At 62.6% G+C, this 21,794-nt stretch overlaps 1 protein-coding gene across 3 annotated transcripts in view; it reads right to left on the minus strand.

Annotated features, from left to right (window-relative positions):
• Positions 1-381: 381 nt before the first annotated feature.
• The window catches only part of EVI5L (ecotropic viral integration site 5 like), a 29,995-nt gene continuing 8,582 nt past the window's right edge, over positions 382-21,794 (minus strand). Inside the window, exons 2-20 of one of the 3 annotated variants that reach the window (XM_062178835.1) lie at positions 17,274-17,457; positions 15,320-15,509; positions 14,791-15,015; positions 14,640-14,714; positions 14,033-14,158; positions 12,911-13,054; positions 12,686-12,775; positions 11,797-11,894; positions 11,650-11,710; positions 7,726-7,779; positions 7,013-7,045; positions 5,868-6,008; positions 3,882-4,010; positions 2,672-2,812; positions 2,422-2,577; positions 2,199-2,345; positions 2,026-2,121; positions 1,849-1,944; positions 382-1,703 (exon numbers count right to left, since the gene is read on the minus strand). In XM_062178835.1, coding sequence (XP_062034819.1) covers positions 1,419-1,703; positions 1,849-1,944; positions 2,026-2,121; positions 2,199-2,345; positions 2,422-2,577; positions 2,672-2,812; positions 3,882-4,010; positions 5,868-6,008; positions 7,013-7,045; positions 7,726-7,779; positions 11,650-11,710; positions 11,797-11,894; positions 12,686-12,775; positions 12,911-13,054; positions 14,033-14,158; positions 14,640-14,714; positions 14,791-15,015; positions 15,320-15,509; positions 17,274-17,410 — 2,424 coding nt within the window. In that variant the 5' untranslated portion in view covers positions 17,411-17,457 and the 3' untranslated portion in view covers positions 382-1,418. The remainder of the gene's footprint in view (positions 1,704-1,848; positions 1,945-2,025; positions 2,122-2,198; positions 2,346-2,421; positions 2,578-2,671; positions 2,813-3,881; positions 4,011-5,867; positions 6,009-7,012; positions 7,046-7,725; positions 7,780-11,649; positions 11,711-11,796; positions 11,895-12,685; positions 12,776-12,910; positions 13,055-14,032; positions 14,159-14,639; positions 14,715-14,790; positions 15,016-15,319; positions 15,510-17,273; positions 17,458-21,794) is intronic. The other 2 variants (XM_062178837.1, XM_062178838.1) reach the window with 2 other exon arrangements.

A 21,794-nucleotide genomic window follows, 5' to 3' on the forward strand; every position in this document is an offset into this window, starting at 1 on the left:
CTTCCAGAAGCTGTGACATCACCTCCTCCAGGAAGCCTTCCCTAATCTCCCTGCATTTTTGTCGGGCATGTACCGAGGTACCGGCAGGCCCACCTTCCTCCCACCCCAAATGTGTTTCCTTCTTTATATTGCCCTCCCCCCTCCCCTAGCTAGGCCCAGCATCCCAGCAGGCCTTCAGAACTGGGTGTTAACTCAATAGCCCCGTGACCCTGCAGACTCCCTGGGGTAGGGAGAATTCACGCCCCATACTGATACCAAGCCCCTCTCATCAGGCGCCTGGTCTCCCTCCCTCTCACCCTAGGACTGAGGCTCCCAATGGTCGGGACAGCACCGTTGGGCCTGGCGTCCGGGCCTGCCCTCCCCCGCAGCGCCCCCTGCCGGTGACTGTGTAAATACACTTTATTTCCCATCGTTCCCGCCTGGGCAAGTGGAGTGTGAACAGGCAGTGTGCAAAATGGTGGTGGGCAGTGTGGGGGCACGTGAGAGCCCCGCGCGTGCCCGCCCCAGCCCCCGGGCTTGTAACACTGAAGAGTGGCGGCGGCCAGGAAGTGGGGACCGAGCGGAGGTCCCCATCCCGGGAGGCCCCAGGAGATTGCTTGTGACAGGACGCTGGTCGCTCCTCGCGGCTCCAGGAGCACCGAGGGCAGCCCCGAGGGTCGCGAGGCCCAGGGCAGGAGGAGGGAAGGAAGAAGTTCTGAGGGCGTCGCTCGACTTTGGCACCGTTCCCGGCCGAGACCGTGGGGCGGGGCCCTAGAGGTGGGGGGACCGGCAGCTAGCTCCTCGGCCACGCCCTCCCCTGGGGAGGGCCGAGGACCCCAGGAACGGGGCGCTCTTCCCTCGCTGGCTGCGACGGGCCGTGCCGGGGTCTCTGGGAGGAAGATGTGAGGCGCTGGGGCCGGGGAAGGCCTCGCACCTGCCCCTCCCACCCAGGTGGCCCTGCACACAGGACAAGGGGCTTTGGTTTCCGCTGCAGTGGCCACCATGCCTGCTCCAGGCAGGAAAGCCCCGCAGCCAGGGGTCACTGCGTCCCGAGGGACGCCGAGAGGGTGCCACCGTCCAGCCAGAGCTGCCCCTCCTGCCTCAGGCCTCCAGCTGCCCAGCCCTTCCCAGCAGGGCTGCCCTTGTCCCCAGAGGACGCCTGCTGGAGACGGGGGCCTCCCGCCGGCCGGCCCCTGCCCGCGCGGTGGGGCTGGCAGAGCCTCCAGGTCGCGGGCCCGGGCGCCCCTGCGGCGCAGGCGGACCCAGGCGGGTAGACACTGCCGGCGAGGGAGAGCCTGCGGGGGCCCTGCCCTGGACGGGCCGCCCTGCCCGCCGCCGAGCCCCAGGGCGGACGGCACCGCGGAGCCCGTGGAGTTCGCTGGGCGGAGCGGCCCGGTCCCAGGGCGACCCTCAGCGGCTGCGGCGCGCGGGCCACGCGCTCAATTGTCCAGGCCCTGGCTGTAAGGCGCGGCCAGCTCGTCGGCGTCGCTGTCCGAGCTGCCCTCGCTGTCCTTGGCCGGCCGCTCCAGACGGCGGAAGAAGCGCGCGTCGCGCGGGGACAGCGGGTAGAGCGCGTCCTGCAGCGCCGCGCCCACGCCCACGCCCACGCCGAGCAGCTCCTCGTCGGACGACGGCAGCGAGTCCTCGTCCAGGTGCCGCGCCAGGCTCAGCCCGTCGAAGGGCAGCGGGTCCTCGAAGGTCGGCGGGCCCTTCAGCAGCCGCACCTGGGGCGGGGGACCGGCGCGCTGGAGGCGTGCACCGACGCGCTCACGCGGGAGCCGGCCGGCCTGCCGGGCGCCCGCCTCCCCAGGGCAACGACCCCGCCTGTCACCGGCATCCGCGCGCCGGCCGGGGCCGCCCCGCGCTCACCTCGGCCTTCAGCTCCTGAATCTGGTCCTTGAGCTCGCGGATGTACTGCGACGAGTCCGAGTGGTTCAGCTGGCCCTGGATGCGGCCCTCCTCCCTCTGCGGGGGCGGGGCGGGGCACCCGGGGTCAGCGCAGGGCCCGGCCCCGCCCCCGGCCCGGCCCCGCCCCCCGACGCCCACCTGGATCTCCAGCTCGGCGATGCGCTGCCGCATCTCGGCCACCGCGGCCATGCTGTCGGCCTCCCGCAGGCGCACGGCCATCACCTCCTCCTTGCTCTGCGGGGAGAGGGGCGGTCAAGGGCGCGGCGCGGGGTGGGGGCGGGGACAGGCCGCGGGGCGGGGGGGGGGTGCACCTTGCACTCGGCCTCGGCCTGCTTGCGGCGGCTTTCGCTGAGCTGCGCCTGCAGCCCCTTGTTCTGCGCAGCCAGGTACTGCAGCTTCTCCTGCAGCGCCGCGCGCTCCGCCTCCACGCGGTTCAGCAGGTTGCGGTGGATGTGGTCCTGGGAGGGAGGGCGGCGGTCAGGATCCGGCCGAGGGGCCGACCGGCGCCGCCGAGTCGCGTCCCCCGAGGCCCACCTGCGTCTCCAGCTCCACCACGCGCTGCCGCAGCTCGCGGCCCTCGGCCAGGGCCTGCGCCTCGCGCAGACGCACGCTCATCAGCTCGTCCTGCAGCTCGCCCGGGACCAGCTTCCGCGGGGACTCCTTCCAGCGGCCGCCGCGGGACAGGTGGGCCTGGAGGCAGGGTCCCGCAGGCCGGCGGTCAGCCTCGGGCTAGGGACTTGCGTGGCGGGGACGGCACGAGGAGGCGCCCGCCCGGGGCCCTCACCTGCCAGGTGTCCGAGAGCTCCTGCAGCTGCAGCTTCAGCTCCCGCGCCGACGCCACCGCCTCCCCTTCCCGCACCTTGAGCGCCTTCAGCTCCTCCTGCAGCTGCGCCACGTTGTTCTCGTCGGGCAGCAAGCTGTTCCGCTGCGGGCACAGGGGTGGTCAGGGCCCTGGGGAGCCTCCCCTCGGAGGGCAGGAGCCTGGGCCAGCGGTACCCGGGAAGCTGCCCCAGGCCCATGGAGAGCTCCATCTGGGAGATGGGCGTAACAGCAGCGCTGTCCCCCGCAGGGCTGTCTGGGGCCCCCCTGTACTTTGTGGGTCCTCTATCAATGCTCCTGCTGCTAACACCAGGCAGGCTGTGGGAGTGAGGGGCCAGGCCAGGTGCCCACCCCCTCTGGAGTCAGCAGCCCTGGGAGCTGTCCCAGTAGAGGCTGAGGTCGCTGTGGGTGGCAGCATCCTGTGGTCCCCCAGGCCGGGCCAGGCCAGGCAGCCCCTTTCCCCGGGGAAAGGCTGGGCCCTGTCCTGGAGCCCCCAGGCTCAGCCACAGAGCATTTGTGCCCCTTGGAGCAGGTCCTTGCTTGGGCCTGGGAGTGGAAGGGGGCAGGTTCTGTGGGATGCACATCCCCCACCCCTGCCCAGGGGAGGGAGGCAAGAAGGGCCCAGCTCTGGGTTTGTGATGGGCACTGGGAGCTGATGGCCCTCCCACAGCTACAGCAGGGTTGTGGGGGAGGGGTCTGGGCTGAACCCAGAGGCCTGGTGGTCCTTCCAGGCCTACGGGCAGCAGAGGGCGGACCCCAGTCTCCCTGGGTGGGGTCTCCATGGGAGTGGTGGTGGTAGCCCTGATGGGCTTGGGCCTCCCCTTCCTGCTCTCCCCCTCCCTCCATCCCAGGGCCCAGTGCACAGTGGGGAATTCAGAAAGCTCAGGGAAGCTGTCTCCCTGCTGCGGCCATGCCTTGCACCCCTGGGCAGGTGCGTGTCCTTGTGTGTAGGGCTTGGGAAGGCCTGGGGGTGAGAGGGACAATTTCCTGTCCCCCAGGCCCTCTCATGGGGACTGTAAGCAGAGGCAGGCTGACCTGGGGAGCAGCAGGTGGGGGACACCCACTGGGCACAGACTTCCTGGGGTCAGGGTGGGGTGGGGGGAGTTGCTCTGGCAGCCCCTTCCCCTTGGCTAGGGCCTCACTGTGCACCGCCCCTCCCTGTCCCCACGTCACACCTTTTCCATGTCCAGGACTTTGTCCTGCATCTCCCGCAGGGCCCCCAGGGTCTCGGTCTCCCGCAGCCTTGACTGCTCCAGCTCCGTTTCCAGGTGGGCCACGAAGTCCTCAGTGAGGCGTGGGTTGTCCTGGGGAGGCAGAGGGCTGCTGTGAGCCCTGGGAGAGGGACAGGCATGGGGCATCCTGGGCTGACCACCTCTATGCCTGCAGGTCCTGCACGGGACCTGCTCTGGCCCCAGGCTGCGCCCTGAGGGATGCCTGGATCCTGGGTGGAGTGGAGGATGGGCACCTGAAGAATGCCTGTGGCCTTGCCGCACAATGGGGCTGGCAGGGGCGGGGCTGGGGCTGCACATCCTGTCCCTCCAACTCCTTCCTCTCCCTGCGCCCTACCCAGCTCACACCAGGGACGGGTGGGGAAGAGCTTGCTGGGATCCCAGAAGGCTTCTCAGAGGGGCCCAGTGGGACATGGGCACTGAAGTTCTGGTTGCCTCTTGGGCCTGGTGACAGAGGCCTGGCCCCTGGGGTGGGGGCTGGGGCTTCCTCTCACTGCCCCAGGCCCTGGCCACCACCCCTTCCCAGCAAGGCGCCTTCATGGGCCCCCTACTCCCTGTGCTCTCCCTGCTGTGTGGCTCGGAGACCCCTGGGTGCCATCGCTCCCCACTGGCCCAGATGAGCTTCAGGGGAGCCCCTGCCAGGCTGGACCTCTGGGGCACCCTCTGCCTGCAGCCATCCTCTGGGCTGAGGATGTGCCCTGTTCTGTCCAGGGGACACAGCTCAGCTGTTACAGTCTGAGGGGCCAGCGTTGGGGCGCAGCAGGCTAACACACCTCCTGCAATGAATGCCAGCTTCCCAGGTAGGCACCGGTTCCCCGGCTGCCCCACTTCTGACCCAGCGCCCTGCTAATGCACCTGGGAAGGCAGTGGAAGGTGGTCCAAGTGCTTGGGTCACTGCCACTCACATGGGAGACCTGAATAGAGCTCCTGGCTCCCGGTTTTGGCCTGGCCCAGCACCAGCACCAGCCATTGTGATATCAGCAGATGGAAGACCTCGCTTGCTATCTCTCTCTCTCCCCCAGTAACTCTGCCTTTTAAATAAATAAATAAATAAAAAAGCCCCTCTGACTGGCCGCTGTGGGTGAGACAAGCCCAGCCTCAGTTTCCCTATTTTTTTTTTTTTTTTTGACAGGCAGAGTGGATGGTGAGAGAGAGAGACAGAGAGAAAGGTCTTCTTTTTGCCGTTGGTTCACCCTCCAATGGCCGCCGCGGTCGGCGCGCTGCGGCCGGTGCACCGTGCTGATCTGATGGCAGGAGCCAGGTGCTTCTCCTGGTCTCCCATGCGGGTGCAGGGCCCAAGGACTTGGGCCATCATCCTCCATCTGCACTACCTGCCCACAGCAGAGAGCTGGCCTGGAAGAGGGGCAACCGGGACAGAATCCGGTGTCCAACCGGGACTAGAACCCGGTGTGCTGGTGCCGCAAGGTGGAGGATTAGCCTGTTGAGCCACGGCGCCGGCCTCAGTTTCCCTATTGGTTGTGCTCAGGGTGTGGTGGGACCGCAGTGCCAGCAACATAGCCATGTGCAAGAGATCCACCCGGAGCTCATGCCCCAGGGCAGCCAGGCCACATCCCACGTGCTGCTCCCACCCCGCAGGAAGGAGCCTCCCCCCTCCTCCCTTGGCCCAGCTCCCAGGCTGCAGGGCCAGCTCCTGGGGAGATGGAAGGGCTTCCCCTCGGGAGTTAAGTCCCCTTTCCTGGGGCCCTGCTCTGGGGGATCGCAAGGCGGACACCCCTCAGGCAGCGGGAAATGGAAGCCACAGGCCCTCCGCTGAGGGTCTGCTCGGGGCTGAGGGACGGTCTGTGGGTGCGCCATCACCCCCTCCCCTATGGAACAGGAAGACCAGGGGCTGAGGCGGAGCCCAGCCCAGCCCTGAAGGCTGCCAGGCAGGGCAGGGGGCTGGCCGCGGGCACCGCCCACCCGCCTGGGCACCTGCTGCTCCTGCAGCTGCCGGATGGTGCTCTGCGCCTTCTGCAGGTCCTCCGCCGCCGAGCTGCACTGCTGCCGCACCACCGCCAGCTCCCGCTTGATGACGTAGTTCTCCTCCGCTTCTTGTGCCCGGGTCACCTGCCCCTGAGGACACCGAGGACAGGCGCCGTGATCCTCCGCTCCCACCCCAGGCCCTGCCTTGGGCCTCCAAGGGAAACCCGGAGAGGACGGAGGTGCGGGAAGCGAGAGGGGCGTGGCGGCCCACAGTCAGAGCCTGGGATGGGGCACCCCACTGCACCCGGGGACGAACAGGACACCTGGAGGAACCAAGGACCCGCCGTGGGGCCCAGGCTCTGCCAGGCTCCGATGGGGAATGGCTGTGGCTCTGCCCGCCAGCTGTCATACCGCCCCTCCCTCCCCCCTCCAATTCTGGCTCTTGGGCTCTGCTCCAGTGGGAGCAGAACCAAGTCCTTCTTCAGGGCCAAGGGCACAGCAGACTGCCTCTGCCCCTTTGTGCCGGCTCTGCTGGTGAGGGTGGGGCTCAGGGCCCCAGGGGCCTCCTTGTGCCTGGGGCTGAGGCCCCCCTCTCCCTCCACCTCGTCCTCTGTCCCCCGCCCGATCAGAGCCCGCATGCCAGGCTCGGCGCCATCAGGTGGCAGGTGGGAGCTTCCAGCTAAGCCATTCAAGAGGAGGCGGCAGGAGAAGCAGGTGAGTGAGAGGAGGTAGCGAGCCGTGCAGGGAGCAGCAGAGGCGCAGCAGTGGGGGCCAGCAGAGCTTGTGCGTGTCTGCATGTGTGCGTGTGCATGTGCGGGAGGGCAGGGCAGGGTGCCAGCCAGGGCCCAAAGCTGACACGTCCTGGACCCCTGAGAGCCCTGGAGGGAGGGAGGGAGCTTCCTGTCCACGTGCTTGTGCGTTCACAGCCAGACACCCAGCACACATCCCAACCCCCCCCGCCACGCCCACTTGCTCTCCACTCAGCCCCCTGCCCCCTGGGGAAAGCCGCTGTGTCGCCAGAAGCGGCCCCCCCGCTGCCCCCATGCACGCGCCAGGCCAGAATGGCAGCGGCGGGGAAGAGGTGGTTACTGGCTGTTTGTGTGCGGGGGCCTGGGAAGGGGCCAGGGAGGAAATGAGACAAAACGCTACAGTACCTGGATTAACCTATCAGCCAGAGCAGCACTCTCCTACCCAGGCGGGCGGGCCAGGGGGTTCCCAGCGACAGGGGGAGGAGGCAGAGCGGAAGGCGCGGGACAGGAGAGGGGAGAGACAGACAAGAACCACTTGTCACTAACGCAGTGGACTACGTCTACAAGCAGGAGAGAGGAGTGAAGGCCAGAAAACCAGCAGGAGAGGAGCCGCAGGAAGACCAAAGCCAGAGCCAGCTCCGTCCTGGAGAAGGTTCCTGTGTGAGCACGAGGGTGGGGAGGCCCCAGGGCTAGGAAACCACAGGGGAGAGCAGGAGGGGTGGGGCCCATCTTTTCCCACGAGGGGTCCAGGGTCAACGCTGCCCACCCCCCACAGCACCTGTGGCAAGGGCGCCCCTTCTCCTGCATTCTACCTCCTTTCTGTCTTTCTTTTGGGGGCAACACTTCCAAATTACAGGCTGGGGAGCCCTGGACAGGCTCCCCGTTAGTTCTGCCTCCTCCCTCCTCAGCCACAAGCAGCCTGGGAGCGAGGTTTGCAGTTCCTGAGGTTCAAACCCGGCCCTAACCCCAGGTCAATCACAGGGCCAGTGAGCTCCCCCAGAGCCCCCAGTGCTGGGGCAGCCCGATCTCAGAGCCCACAGACTCCGTGTGGGGGTCTGTGCCCGGGGCAGAGGGGCAGGGGGGCTGGCTGGCCTCTGGCTGCTGGACAGACCCCTCACCTTCTCCAGGGTCTCAATCCGCTGCTTCAGGAGCCGGTTCTCCGTCCGAAGCCTCTATGGGGTGGGGGAGGACACGTCAGAGCCTGCCCCCCATGTATGTGCACCAGACCCCCATTCGCCCACTGCTGATGAGGGTCGTCTCTGGGACCAGGCTACCACCAAGTGAGACAAGACCAGCATCGTAAGGTCCTGGGACAACAATTTCAGGAAACGCCTCTTCAGAATGGCCCATTATAAAAAATCTTTAACAAGTCTTGTAGGGCTGGTGTTGTGGTGCAGCAGGCTAAGCCAGCACCTGCCACTCAGATTGAACCAGCATCCCAGATCGGAGTCCTGGCTCAAGTCCGGGCAACTCCACTTCCGATCTGGCTCCCTGCTAATGTGTCTGGGAAAGTAGTGGATGATACGCCAAGTACTTGGACCCCTGCCACCCACGTGGGAGACTTGGATGCTGTTCCAGGCTCCTGGATTCAGCCTGGCCACTGCAGCCATTTGGTAGATCTCTCTCTCTCTCTCTGCCTTTCAAATAAAATTGTGGTGCAGTGGGCTAAGCTGCCACCTGAGATGCTGGTATCCCATACTGGGGCACTGTTTTGAGTCCTGGCTGCTCCACTTCTGACCCAGCTCCTTGCTAATGCTCCTGGGAAAGCAGCAGAGGGTGGCCCAAGTGCTTGGGGCCCTGCCACCCACATGGGAGACTCGGATGGAGTTCCAGGCTCCTGGTTTCCATTGTGGCTATTTAGGGAGTGAACCAGCAAATGGGAGATATCTCTCCCTCTCTGCATTTCGAATAAATACATCTTTTAAAAAATAAAATTTAAAAGCAAATCTTTGTTCAGTAAAAATGATGGGAATGCTTTGGGGTGGGCACCCTCTTCCCACATCTGTTGCTAGCCCACACTTGTGTCTGTCTGAGGTGTTTTGGGAGAAGCTTCTGTTGTGTGCTGCAGACCCATGGCCGAGCAGGTACAGAAATAGTTGGGATCAGTGTGGGCCACACTGCACACTTCCTGGGTTGCTTCTGGGGAGAAAGAGTTATGGGAACACCCAGGACATTGCCAGGAAGCAGCTGGGGAAAGTACAGGAGAAAGGACTGGGCCTCACCTGAGCCTCCCAGCTCTGCGGGGCCAGAGCTGTTTCAGGCACATGGGCCCCAGACCCTGGGCCCCTGGGCCTCAACTGGTCACTGCAGCAAGCAGAGCCATGGTTGGGGGAGGGGGACAGTCCTGACCCACAATTCCCTTTTTCCCTGCTTCTACCAAAGGGAAATGGGAGCGAATGAATGAATGAATGGGGTGGTCACAGGTGTTTGGCACAGCCCTTTGCTTTTAATTTTTGTTAAGATTTTTATTTATTTATTTGAGAGGTAGAGTTACAGACAGTGAGAGGTAGAGACAGAGAGAAAGGTCTTCCTTCTGCTGGTTCACTCCCCAGATGGCCGCAACGGCCGGAGCTGCGCCGATCTGAAGCCAGGAGTCAGGTGCCTAGTCTCCCATGCTGGTGCAGGGGCCCAAGGACTTGGGCCATCTTGTACTGCTTTCCCAGGCCACAGCAGAGAGCTGGATTGGAAGAGGAGCAGCCGGGACTAGAACCAGTGCCCATATGGGATGCTGGTGCCGCAGGCGGAGGATTAACCTACTGTGCCACGGCGCTGGCCCCTTGATTTTAATTTTTACAAATTGTATGACATGGGGCTGGCATTGTGACGGGGCAGGTTAAGCTACTGCCTGTGGTGTTAGCATCTTACCTGAGCCCCAATCGAGTCCCAGCCGCTGCACTTCCCATCCAGCTCCCTGCTCATGCACCTGGGAGAGCAGCTGGAGAGGGCCCACATGCTTGGGCCCCTGCACCCACGTGGGAGATCTGGATAAAGCTCTTGGCTTCTGCCTGGTCTAGCCCTGGCTGTGTGGCCCTTTGAGGAGTGAACCAAGGAAGGAAAGATTCTCTTTCTCTCTCTCACTCACTTTTTCTCTTTGTAACTCTGCCTTTCAAATAAACAACTAAATCTTGAAAAAAACAAAAAAGTGGTACTACGTGTTGCCATCTGGGCCTTGGGCATTCAGGAGGGGCGGCCTAGACAGCACACGCATGGCCTGCCTGGCAGGGTACCTTCCTACATGGTTCTCCAAAAAGTTCAGGGAAAATGCGTGTCTTGAAAATAACTATGCACGGGTTTCAAAATATTTGCTTTTTTTTTTTTTTTGCACCAAAATAAGTTTGTCTTTTCATTTTCCTACAGACTTTTTGAAGTCCACCTGTATACAAACCCACCAGTGTGGAGCCCAGTCTCTCGGCTGCCTTCTTTTAAATCACAAGTTACCCCAGTTTTAGGTACCAGGAAACTGGGGGTGACTCCTCCAGCCCATAGCTGCAGAAATCATGAAAACTATCCAATCTTCAGCCTGCTCCACCTGCCTGCCCTGCCTCACTCCTTCCTTCCACCCAAACCACACTCCCGACTCTGGCCCCGCCCCTCCACACACCACCATGTCTCCCACTAAGGGTCTGCCAGTTGGCCCTAGCCTGGCATGGCCAGCCGCCTCCTCTTGGGGGCTGTAAGAAACACTTCTCGTGTCCATCACCTTGCCTTACCCGATGAAGACAAATCCCCGTGACATCTTAGAACAGGCTAAAGGTGAAAGGGTGAAGGGCAGGGCTGCGAGAGACTCTGCCTGACCCTTGGAGGCCTCTGGGGCTCTCAAATCCCTCACCCAGGAAACCGCCAGGCTGGGCGCAAGGCTGGGGGGCCTGCTGTGCCCTCCCGGTCACCAGATGCAAGCAGGCTCTCTCGCGTGAGCACGACTGACATGCACCTCTGGACGGGGGCGGCAGTTACGTTGCCAGGCCTGGGAAAAGGAGATGCCCGAACACTCCGGATACGAAGCTGTTGCTGGAAAATCTACAGGCAGGGCCAGGACCTTTGATTCCTCCTCGGGTGTGGGTGACAGGTGACCCGGATTCTAATCTAGGTTCTATCCCTGTCTCTCTAGAGGAGGCGGGGCTGCTGCTGCTGAGAGTAATAATAATAACTTGAACAGGGGAGCAAACACCATCCCCATTATGCAGAAGGAACTACTGAGGCTCAGGGAGGTGCGTTTGCCTTCTGAAATCCTACCGCTGCTCGGCTGTGCAGCTGGGATTTGAACCCGGGTCTGATGGACTCCTGTCTTGGCTGCTCTGTGGCTCTGCCCCTGGAGAGGACAGGGGCTGTGTTGGAGTCTCTGTCCGTATCTGTTCCCCCAGCTGAACCTTGGGGACTTCAGTCCTGGCTGTGACTTGGACAAACAGCAAGTGCTCAATAAATGCTTGTTGAGCGAATGACTAAAAAGACGTTTAGAGCAATGAAGCAGAAGACAGGCAAGAGTGGGGAGCCCAGGCTCTGAGTCTGAGGGCTCAGGGAACTGGCGCTGGTGGGCCAGGCACCAGGGAACCAGGAGACCGGTGGGCATCCATACCCTGGTCCACACAGCCTGTCACCTGCCTCAACTCTCCCCCTTCACCCACCCATCTTGGGATCCCCCCATGGCCTTCTAGTGATCCCTCAAATTCCCTCCCCCCTCAGGCCTTTTGCGTGGACTCCCTGGGGGTGGGGCGCCGCCCTAGTCCGCCCCACCTTCTTCCTGCACGTTTGTATCCAGAGCACTCTACAGAGAACCCACATGGTGTCAGTGACAGGGAGGGCCCCACGAGGGCAGGGACCATGACTGCCCGGTTTATGGCTGTGTCGCTTGCAGGGAGAATGACCGCCTGGGGCAGGCGCTCAATTCCTGGCCTGGCAAGTGAGAGGAGGACCAGAGGGGCCAGGGACCACCTTCCCAGAACCTGAGGACCATGTGCTGGGCAAGGCCACCCTCTTGCAGCCAGCTCTGGAGTTAGGGGCCCCCCAAAAACCACTGCAGCCCTGGCCCCCGCTTCTGGACTCACTTTGATCTCAATCTGCTCCTCCATCTCCTTGCTCTTCATGGCTGCATACTCCTTCTCCAGCCTGCAGAGGGACAGGGCCCACGGGGTCATTGTCCCGCCCCCGGGGACGCCCCTTTCCTCCCCGGCTCCTGGCTGCCCGGCACCGACCTCTTCATCTTCTTGGGGTTGTACTTGACCTGGTAGGCCTTGAGCACCAGCTTGTCCGGGCAGCTGTCGAACTGGTGGGGGATCACCCTCTGGAAGTACTGTGAGGACACAGGTGGTCACCGGCACCCGGGTCCTGGCCGCCAGGGACACCTGAGCCCTGCAGTGTCCTGCTGCCCTGGCAGAGGGCGGGGGCTTGTCTGCCTGGGGCAAGCCCATGTCCCCCGCACAGGGCCTGGGCTGTTGTGGCGTGAATGAGTGAATGTGGAGAGGGAGAGGTGAGAATGGGGGAGAGGGGAGGGTTGACCTTGCTGAGCCGCCTGTAGCCAGGGCTTTGGTTTGCAGGGGACAGGGAGGCTGGGGGGATGTCTGAGGAGGAAGGCTGGGGCTGGGTAGGGTCTGAGCAGAGGGGACCTCACGGAGGGGCTCCGCAAAGGGTTAAGGTGAGTGGGTGGACGTGGCCCCCACTCCCGGCCCAGCTGGCCTCCTCCGGCAGCTGCAGACAATGGACGCCCGTGTTCCCAGGCACAACCGTGGCTTTGTGCATTCTTCCCGAAGCACCAGCTGGGGGATGCCGGGAGGGGCAGGGGCCTGCAGGCTGGGAAGCAGCGGCGAGGGGCAGGCAGGCTGGGTGGCTGAGGTGGGAACGGCACCAGAGCCTTGGGGTTGGGCCAGGGTCACGCTTTGCTCATGGGCCAGGGGGACCCAGAGCAGAGACAGGAGGGAGGGGTGGGGCCTCCCAGGGCTTGGACCTGCGTTTTCTGGTGTCACTGCCACCAGGCTGAGGTGAGGACAGAATGGGGAGGAGGGGACCAGGGACGTCCAAGCCCCCCCGCTCCTGTGCCCAGCGCCCTGTGGGGTGCAGCGCGCCCTTGCTGCCCTCCTGGCCCACCTGGGACATGCCCTCCATGTCCAGCTGCATCAGCTCCATTTGGTTCACCTGCAGCAGGGCGAGGCCCACCCGGAACACGATCTCCAGTCCCTGCGAGGGACGAGGCAGGCGGCAGTGAGCCCTACCCCAGGCCCTCCGGGAACCCAGACCCCCGCCCGGCCCAGCATGGCTCGCTTCATGCAGAGAGGACTGGGGCGGGGGGGGGAGCGACCTGCTGGCCCCCACCTCATACATGAAGATATCGAAGACGCGCGTGGCGACGGGCAGCGGGAAGGTGGTGAGGAAGAGCGTGAGGAACCAGGACGAGGCGTACATGGACGTGTGGAAGCTCTGCGAGCGGAAGTGGGTGTTGAGGTCCGGGAGCTGCTCCTGCGGGGAGGGGCAAGGCCAGACCGCACGGTGAGGGGGTGCTGGGCATGGCTGTCCTCATGGGGCCCCCTCCCACACAGGGGTGCTGGGTCTCAGTGCCTCTGCCCCACCCCAGGCTTGGGGGAAACCATAGCATCTCAGAGATCTGAGTAGCACCAGGTGAGGAACACAGCAAAGAGTGGCCGGAGCCAAAGCAGCTACCCCGTGTTGGGAGCCCACCTGGGCAGCTGCTAACTGACTGCTCCACTCCCAGAAGCCCACAGGGTCCTCCCGACCCCAGTGGGGAACTCCTCAGACGTAGTCATTCCTCAGAGTCACCCAGAGGGGCAAAGGTAGAGTGAGGCAGGATGGGGACCACAGGCCTGTGGTATCCATGGCCCCTTGTGCAAAGTGCTGGACACAGCAGCGCTCGGCTGCCCTGAACTTCAGAAGGCTGGGAAGTGGCAGGCCACTGGGGAAACTGAGGCTGGGGACAGTGTGAAGACCTCGGGGCTCCCCCAGGAAGGAGGGGGCTCTCTGGCCTGGGGTGGGGTCACTGCTTCTCCCCTGCAGGCCTTGCTTGCGGCCCTAGCGGGCACTGACTTCCAGGTGCACCCTAATTGCACAGCCCACCTGCTGCCGGCTTCTGGAGCAGGCTGGCGAGAGTATGAGACAGAGAGCACGCGTATGTGTAGCACGGAGCGGCTCTGTCTGCCGGCGGGGAGTGGCCCTGTGGGGGCTGCTATTTATACACGGAGCTTCTGCGGCTCCCGGCCGTCAGCAGGGGCAGGCTGCTGCCACCGGGGACTCGGGGCCGGCCGTGGTCGTGTGTCCGAGGCAGCCGGCCCTCCCCCTCCACATGACCATTTCTGGGAGCCCCCCACATGAGTGGCCAGCCCCCTCTCTGCCCCCAGCATCCTCCAGAGCACTGCCGTGAAGCCTGACGGGGGACAGGAGCCTGGCAATTTCCCCGGCCTGGACTCAGCCCTGCGCGCTCACCTGCAGCATGTACTCGAACTGGTAGATGCAGAGCCCCAGCTCGGCCATGCTGGGCTTGAAGAGCTCCCGCAGCCGGTACTCCTGCATCAGCCGCACGAACACACAGAAGGCCTCCTCCTCGGGCATCTGGGGGAGGGCGGGGAGGGCAGGCCTGCAGACCTGGTCACGGTGTGCACAGCTTGTTTCTGTTCCCTTTACACTTGGTGGACAGGGACTGTGCCTCGCTACCCTCACAACACATTACCACTGGTCAATGCAGCCACCCCGTGTCACGGATGGCCACCCGGCAGGAAACAGGGAAGCTGGGGTGGAGCCTGACCGCTGCCATAGCCCACAGTCTCGTCCACCTGCTTGTGCCACGCTCGCGTCTCCTCCCAGCTGCCCCCTCTTCTCCCACCCGGTTTCTCTGGAGGAAGCTCGCAGGCCGCACGAGCACCATGCTGGCTGCCTTAACGCAAGGCTCGAGCTCCCTGACCAGCCCTGGGAGCCTCTGTCTGTCCTGGACAGGCGCCCGGCCCCTCTGTCCATGCATGGGGGTCTGGCTTCTGAGCATTGGCGGACATGGGGGGGGGGGGGCTGGTCTGGCCCAGGCAGCCTGCCAGCCTACCTGCATGAGGAGCAGGCCCACGATGAAGGCACTGCCCTGGCAGTAGCCCACCTCCCGGTCGACCAGGGAATAGGCCTGGGAAGGAAGGGTGCGTCGTGAGCGAGCGCAGGGGCCCAGGGGCGGGGCCCGGGGCAGGGGAGCCCCGCCCCACCTTCATGACGTTGAAGAGCACTTCCTGGCCCAGGCTGTCCTGGCCCTTGAAGAACTCGTGCTCCGGGTAGGTGCGCGCGATGTCCCTGCGGATCAGCTTCTCGCACGGCGAGGACATCTTGAGCAGCTCCGAGTACTGGTTCTTGACGGGCATGTCCGTGGCGCTGCACAGGAGCTGCCACACGATGGCCCGGAAGTGGTGCGGGATGCCCTTGCGGATGAGCTCCTGGGCGCGGGGCGGGGCAGGAGCGGAGGCGGGGCTGGACTCGGTCCTGAGCAGGCTCCCGGGCCACCCGGCCGGGCCCTCGGGTGTGGCTTGTCCACACGCGGCCCAGCCACTGTGCCGCGCGCGGGGGGGGGGGTCCCCCAGTCCTTAGAGGCCACTGCTGCGCAGGAAGCCCCGCCCCCACTCCCTCCCGTCCCCGTGTCCCGGCGGGACGCCCCCCAAGCGCCGCTGGCGCTGCCCAGTGGCTGGGTGACCACGCCGGCTGCCCGCCCCGTCTGCCTGCCTGGCCTCCCGGCCCCGCCACCTTGAGCAGCTTCTCCTTCCGGCGCCGCCACTCCTCCCACTCGTTGGCGATCCGGCCCCACAGGATCCACGTGTCCTCCTCCAGGTGGCTCAGGTTGGAGGAGGCCGAGGAGCTGGACACCAGCGAGGAGCCGCTGTTCCGCCGGGAGCCGTTCATGGAGCGCATGGACTTGGAGTCGGCTTCCAGGAGCCTGGGTGGGAAGGGTGTTGGCGGTGGCTCCCGTGACTCCCTGCGCTGGGGTCTCTGGGAGGGCTCCAGGCATGGGTCTGGGTCAGTCTTGCTGAGTGACCTTGGCCATGACCTGACCTCTCAGAACCAAGGTCCTCACTTAGCCCCTCAGGAGGCTGTCATCTGTGTGGTCCTATTCTGTGTCCAGTGCAGGGCTGTACCCACGTGGGTAAGCTCATCTGCTCCCTGGACTAACCCTTGCGAAGCAGGCTTTGTGCAGTCTACACTTCACAGACAAGGTGTAGACAGGGTGGGCCCTGGCTGAGGTTAGCAAGGTGCTTCAGAAAGCTTGGTGGGGCGGGTGCTGTGGCCCAGAGGGCTAAGTGCCACTTGGCACACCACATCCTGCATCAAAATGCTTGGTTCAAGTCCTGGCTTCTCTGCTACGGATTCAACTTCCTGTTAGTGCACACCCTGGGAGGCAGTGGGGTATAGTACAAATACATGGCTCCCTGCCGCCCGCGTGGGAGACCCAGATAGAGCTCCAGGCTTCTGTCTGGCCCTGCCCTGGCCACTGTGGCCATTTAGAGAGTGAACCAGTGTATGGAAGGTCAATCTCTCTCTCCCCACCCCCTATATAATTCTGCTTTTCAAATAAATAAGTAAACTTTTTTACAGATAATTTTTGGGGCTAGCATTGGGATGCCGACATTTAAGCTGCCTATTCCAAAGTGGGCATCCCATATCAGAACATAGGTTCCAGTCCCAGCTACTCCACTTCGGCTCCAGCTCCCTGCTGATGTACCTGGGAAGTCAGTGGGTGATGGCCCAAGTGCTTGGACCCCTGTCACCTGTGGAGATCCGGATGGAGTTCCTTGCTCCTGGCTTTGGCTTGGTTCAGATCTGGTTGCCGTAACCATTTGCAGAGTGAGCTGAGACTTGAACCCCACTACTCCAACAGGGGATGTGGGTGTCTCAACCACTCGGCCAAATACCAGCTCCAGAAATTTACCTCTTAATTTCATCTCCCAAGCATTTTGAAATATCCTGGTATCAACCATGTGTTGCTGATGCTTTTGACAGATGGGGCCCCTCCCAGGGCTGGTCAGTTGCTAGAAGCAGTAAGGGACTCACGTACAGGTGCACCTTGCATCTGTAAACCAACCAGTCCCAGCCCACACCCCAGCCGCCTCCTCCCTCAGACTGTCACATTCTGTGCCATGATTCAACCGCCCCAGTCACCCCAGGGCCGGGTACCCAGATACCTTGGGCAGCCCTGGGCCCCAGCCTGCTGCAATGATCCAGACTTGGGAATGACAACGCGGCTCCCCCTGCCTCGCCTGTTCCTTCCCCCGGAACCCACAGCAAAGGCTCTGCCTGCACTTGCTGTGCCCTCGCCAGCCCTGGGCCTTCCCTGTGTGGCTCTGCCTGTGCTGTGCCCCTTCCTCTTGGCAACAAACTCTTTACCATGGCAGGGGTGTCAGGGACATGTGGGTGTCGCTGTACCTGATAATAACAAAACTTTTCGTTTAAGTTGCTCAGGGGGCAGGCCTGAGGACGCAGCGGGAGGCCTGGCTCCAGAGGCGCAGGTTTTAGCCTCCTGCCTGGAGTCACCTGACCGCTCAGACCCTGGCTCTCCTCGTCTGAACAGGGGCCTAGCTGTTCAGCCAGGGTTGGGAGGTGCGAGCTGCTACCTTGCCCAGGGCTCGGCCCAGCTCCGAGTATAAAGGGGCCCAGGGACTTGTGCACCCCCGAGGCCCTTCCCCAGGCCCCAGCCCCCACTCACCGGTTCTGCTCTTCGAGCTTGGCCAGCAGCTCCAGCTCATCGGGGCTGAGGTTCTCAGAGTCCGAGGTCGGGGAGCAGGTGGGGGCTGACAGGGCCTCCTGGGATGAGGAGTCGGGGCTCAGAGTGGGGCTCGCCATGCTGCGCGGGCTGGTCCTCTCGGAGTGGGACTGGGTCACAGTTCTATCTGAGGGCCAGAGACACGTGTGGTTGGCATTGGGTGGGTGCTCACCCCGAGCTGCCAGCCCTGGGCCAGCCCAGCCTGCTTGCCCTCCCCTGCGACACTTCCTCACCCCAAGCTTGCCACCTCTGGTCCATCCCCTCCACGCACCCCTCGTTCCACGCACCCAGCCCAGCTGACAGCTGTGTTGGCTCCTTCCCTGGCTACTGGGATCCCCGTCTGTGGGGCCAGGCCGGATGCCTGGACCTGAGCTGTCCCACCATGAAGGTCAAGTCTTAACTCCACACCCTGAGTCTGCTGCATGGCCCAGGGCGGGGCTCCTTGTCACTCGGGGTCCCAGCGACCCTGCAGGGGCCTTGGGGCTGTAGGAGCCCCTGCTTCCGTGGCCCTCTCTCATGGCTTGGTCCCTGTCCCCTGCTGCAGCTGCCCTGTGAGCCCTGACCTTCCCCGTCTCATCAAACTAAGTGGGCTGCTGGCACCGTCCAAGCGGTTCCTTCCTGCTGGTAATGGTTTGCCACTGCCAGCGGCCGGAAGAACCGACTCCCTGTGGGCCAGGAAGCCAGGGACACAGCACGGAGGTGGGAGTCAGTGCCCTGGTGGGTGCAGGGCCAGAGCTGCAGGCTGGAAGCCGAGCTGGGGCTTCTGCCTGCCTTGCGCTGGGCGCATTTCTCCTGTTCCTCCTGGGGTGGCCTGGCCCAACCCTTTTGGGGGGCTTCAAGGACACTGGACTCCTGCTTTGTGCCAGCCTGGCAGGAGGCGGGTGAGAACCATGTCAGAAACAGAGGTTCCAGGCTCAGATGGACCTGGGTCTGAGTGTGGCTGGGTAACCCGGGGCCAGCCACTAGGCTTCTCTTGGCCTTCAAAGAGCTCTTGGAGGGTGGCCCTGAAAACCAAGCAGGCTGTGGCACACTGAGTGTTTAGAATAATGCCTGGCACTCCATGATGCCCAACAAGTCATTATTGTCCAACCAAGGCCAGGGCTGTGGTCTCCAGGGGAGCCAGGGCTCCTGGGTTCTGCCATGGCCGTGGAACCCCAGGGGAGGTTCTAGAGCTTAGGAATGGCTCTGGGAGGGAAGGTGGGGGCTGGGGACGGTGTTCCTCCTGCCCAGTCTTAGGAAGCCCAGGCTAGCACCCTGGCCTGAGGAGGGGGTGGCTGCCAGGGTCCCTGCAGAGGGGACAGGGACAGGATGCGGACAGACCACTTGACACCTGCTTGGCCATCCTCAGACTCCTTCCCGTAGTCCAGATTCAGTCCCCAACCCACACCCCAGGGCCCACAGGGACCCTGGACCTGCCCCTGGCCGTGTACACGATCCCAGTCCTCCTGTCTGGGGTTGTTTGGTCATGGGGTGGGCCAGAATCCCCCTTCCCCAGTTACTCAGTGGCTCCCCAGGGCCACTGGCTCTTCCTCTGTCAGTTGGGTGCTTAGGGCACTGGGCTTTGGGGGTGGCAGGGACCCTCCCATTGCCCAGCTTGCCAGGGACCACCTGCCCTTGAGCCTGACCAGGAGTGAATCATTTCTGCAAAGAGACAGTGGGGGTGCTCGGGGCCTCCCATGGAGTCCAGGTCCACGTACAGCCTGCTGGGCCAGTGCCAGGTTGTGGACAAGAACAGCACAGGAGGATCCGGGGATCTCTCTGGGCAGGGAGGGCAGGAGGGGGAGGCCAGGGCCAGGATCTCAAAGCCGCAGCAGGGCTGGGGGAGTCTCGAGAGCTCAGAGGACCACATGTGGCCAGAGCGGAGGCCAGGACCACCCTCGCCCTGCTGAGCCAGGGGACCCAGCCTCGGGTGCATTGGCCTCACCCTAAGAAGCCTCAGAGAATGGCTCAGCCCCAAGCCCAGGGGCCAGCGCTGGCCGAGTTGGTGGGGCTGCTATTGCATATGAATGCATGTTGCATGCAGGAGGCAGGACAACTTAAACACACAGCTGGCATTCGTAGCCTGGAGTCTTCTGAGTCCTGCAGACCTTTCTGACTCTTCCCAGACTGCCCGCCTTCTGGAAGCCTGCGTGCGTGTGCATGTGTGTGCACGCTCACTTACACACGTGCACTTAGAGACACACGTGTAGCAGCACACATACACTTGGACCTCCACACATGCATTCATATGATGCACACATGCTTAGTCAACTTATACACACACACACTCCTCACACACACACTCAAAACACACACTCCTCACACACACTCCTCACACACACACACTCCTCACACACACACACTCCTCACACACACACTCCTCACACACACTCACACAACACACTCCTCATACACACACTCCTCACACACACACTCACAACACACACTCCTCACATACACACACACTCCTCACACACACACACCTCACACACACACTCCTCACACACACTCACACACACCTCACACACACTTACAAAACACACACTCCTCTCACACACACACTCCACACACACACTCACACAACACACTCCTCATACACACACACTCACACACACACTCACAACACACACTCCTCACACACACTCCTCACACACACAACACACACTCCTCACACACACACTCCTCACACACACACTCACAACACACACTCCTCACACACACACACTCCTCACACTCCTCACACACACACTCCTCACACACACACTCCTCACACACACACACTCCTCACACACACACACACCTCACACACACTCCTTACACACACACACACCTCACACACTCACACCTCACACACACACTCCTCACACACACTCACACCTCACACACACTCACACACACACCTCACACACACACTTACAAAACACACTCCTCTCACACACACACTCCACACACACACTCACAAAACACACACTCCTCTCACACACACACTCCTCACACACACACACACTCCTCACACACACTCACACAACACACTCCTCATACACACACTCCTCACACACACACACCTCACACACACACACACTCCTCACACACACTCACACAACACACACTCCTCACACACACTCACAACACACACTCCTCACACACACACACTCCTCACACACACACACACTCCTCACACACACACACACTCCTCACACACACTCACACAACACACACTCCTCACACACACACTCACAACACACACACACTCCTCACACACACATACTCCTCACACATACACACTCCTCACACACACACAACACACACTCCTCACACACACATACTCACAACACACTCCTCACACACACACACACACTCCTCACACACACATACTCACAACACACTCCTCACACACACATACTCACAACACACTCCTCACACACACTCCTCACACACACATACTCACAACACACTCCTCACACACACTCCTCACACACACATACTCACAACACACTCCTCACACACACTCCTCACACACACACATACTCACAACACACTCCTCACACACACTCCTCACACACACTCCTCACACACACATACTCACAACACACTCCTCACACACACTCCTCACACACACATACTCCTCACACACACTCCTCACACACACATACTCACAACACACTCCTCACACACACTCCTCACACACACACACTCCTCACACACACATACTCACAGCACACTCCTCACACACACACACAGTCCTCACACACACTCACAAAACACACATACTCCTCACACACACATTCCCATAGACTCTTACATGCACACTCTCTTAACACTCCCACCCACGCCATCCACACTCATACACACACATGCACACACTCAGCCCACTGTTCAGACCATGCCACCCTGGGGGCCAGTGGGTTTGCACCAGGGGCTGGTTTGCTGCTGTCCTGGTCCCGAGGGCGGCCCTGCTTCCTTCTCCACAGCACTATGACCCGCACAAGGCCAGCACAGCCGAGGGCTGTCTGAGGACTGGACGCTGCTGTAGGCTGGGGCGTGGAGCAGAGCGAGATGGGCAAGGCCCATCCTCTGGGGGCACACAGCCACGCCCACTGTGCACAGACCGGCCCTGGTCTCCCATGCCTTCAACTTTGATACTCTGCTTCTGCTCCGCCTGTCTCTGAGAGGGGGTCCTGGCCCTTGCTGACCCTATCCCTGCCTGCACTATCACCTGCCACAGTTGCCCAGGGCAGCCCACTGCTCTGGCGCTGAACCAGGCTGCTGGGGTGGAGGCGGTGCTGCTGGGCATCTTGGACCTCCTTTCCCCTATCTCGGGGTCATGGGTCCTCTTCCCTGAAGTCCCCTCCCCGCCTGGCTAAGGAGAGACTGCCTGCCTCTGGCCAGGCCTTCGAGGTCTGCTGTGTGGTGCCTCTTCCTCCGCAGGTCAGGCCCTTGACCTCGGCCTTGCGTGCCCTTGAGGATCTCGCTCTCAGGGCTTCG

This window comes from Lepus europaeus, chromosome 20, assembly GCF_033115175.1.
Source record: "Lepus europaeus isolate LE1 chromosome 20, mLepTim1.pri, whole genome shotgun sequence".
Taxonomy (NCBI): domain Eukaryota; kingdom Metazoa; phylum Chordata; class Mammalia; order Lagomorpha; family Leporidae; genus Lepus; species Lepus europaeus.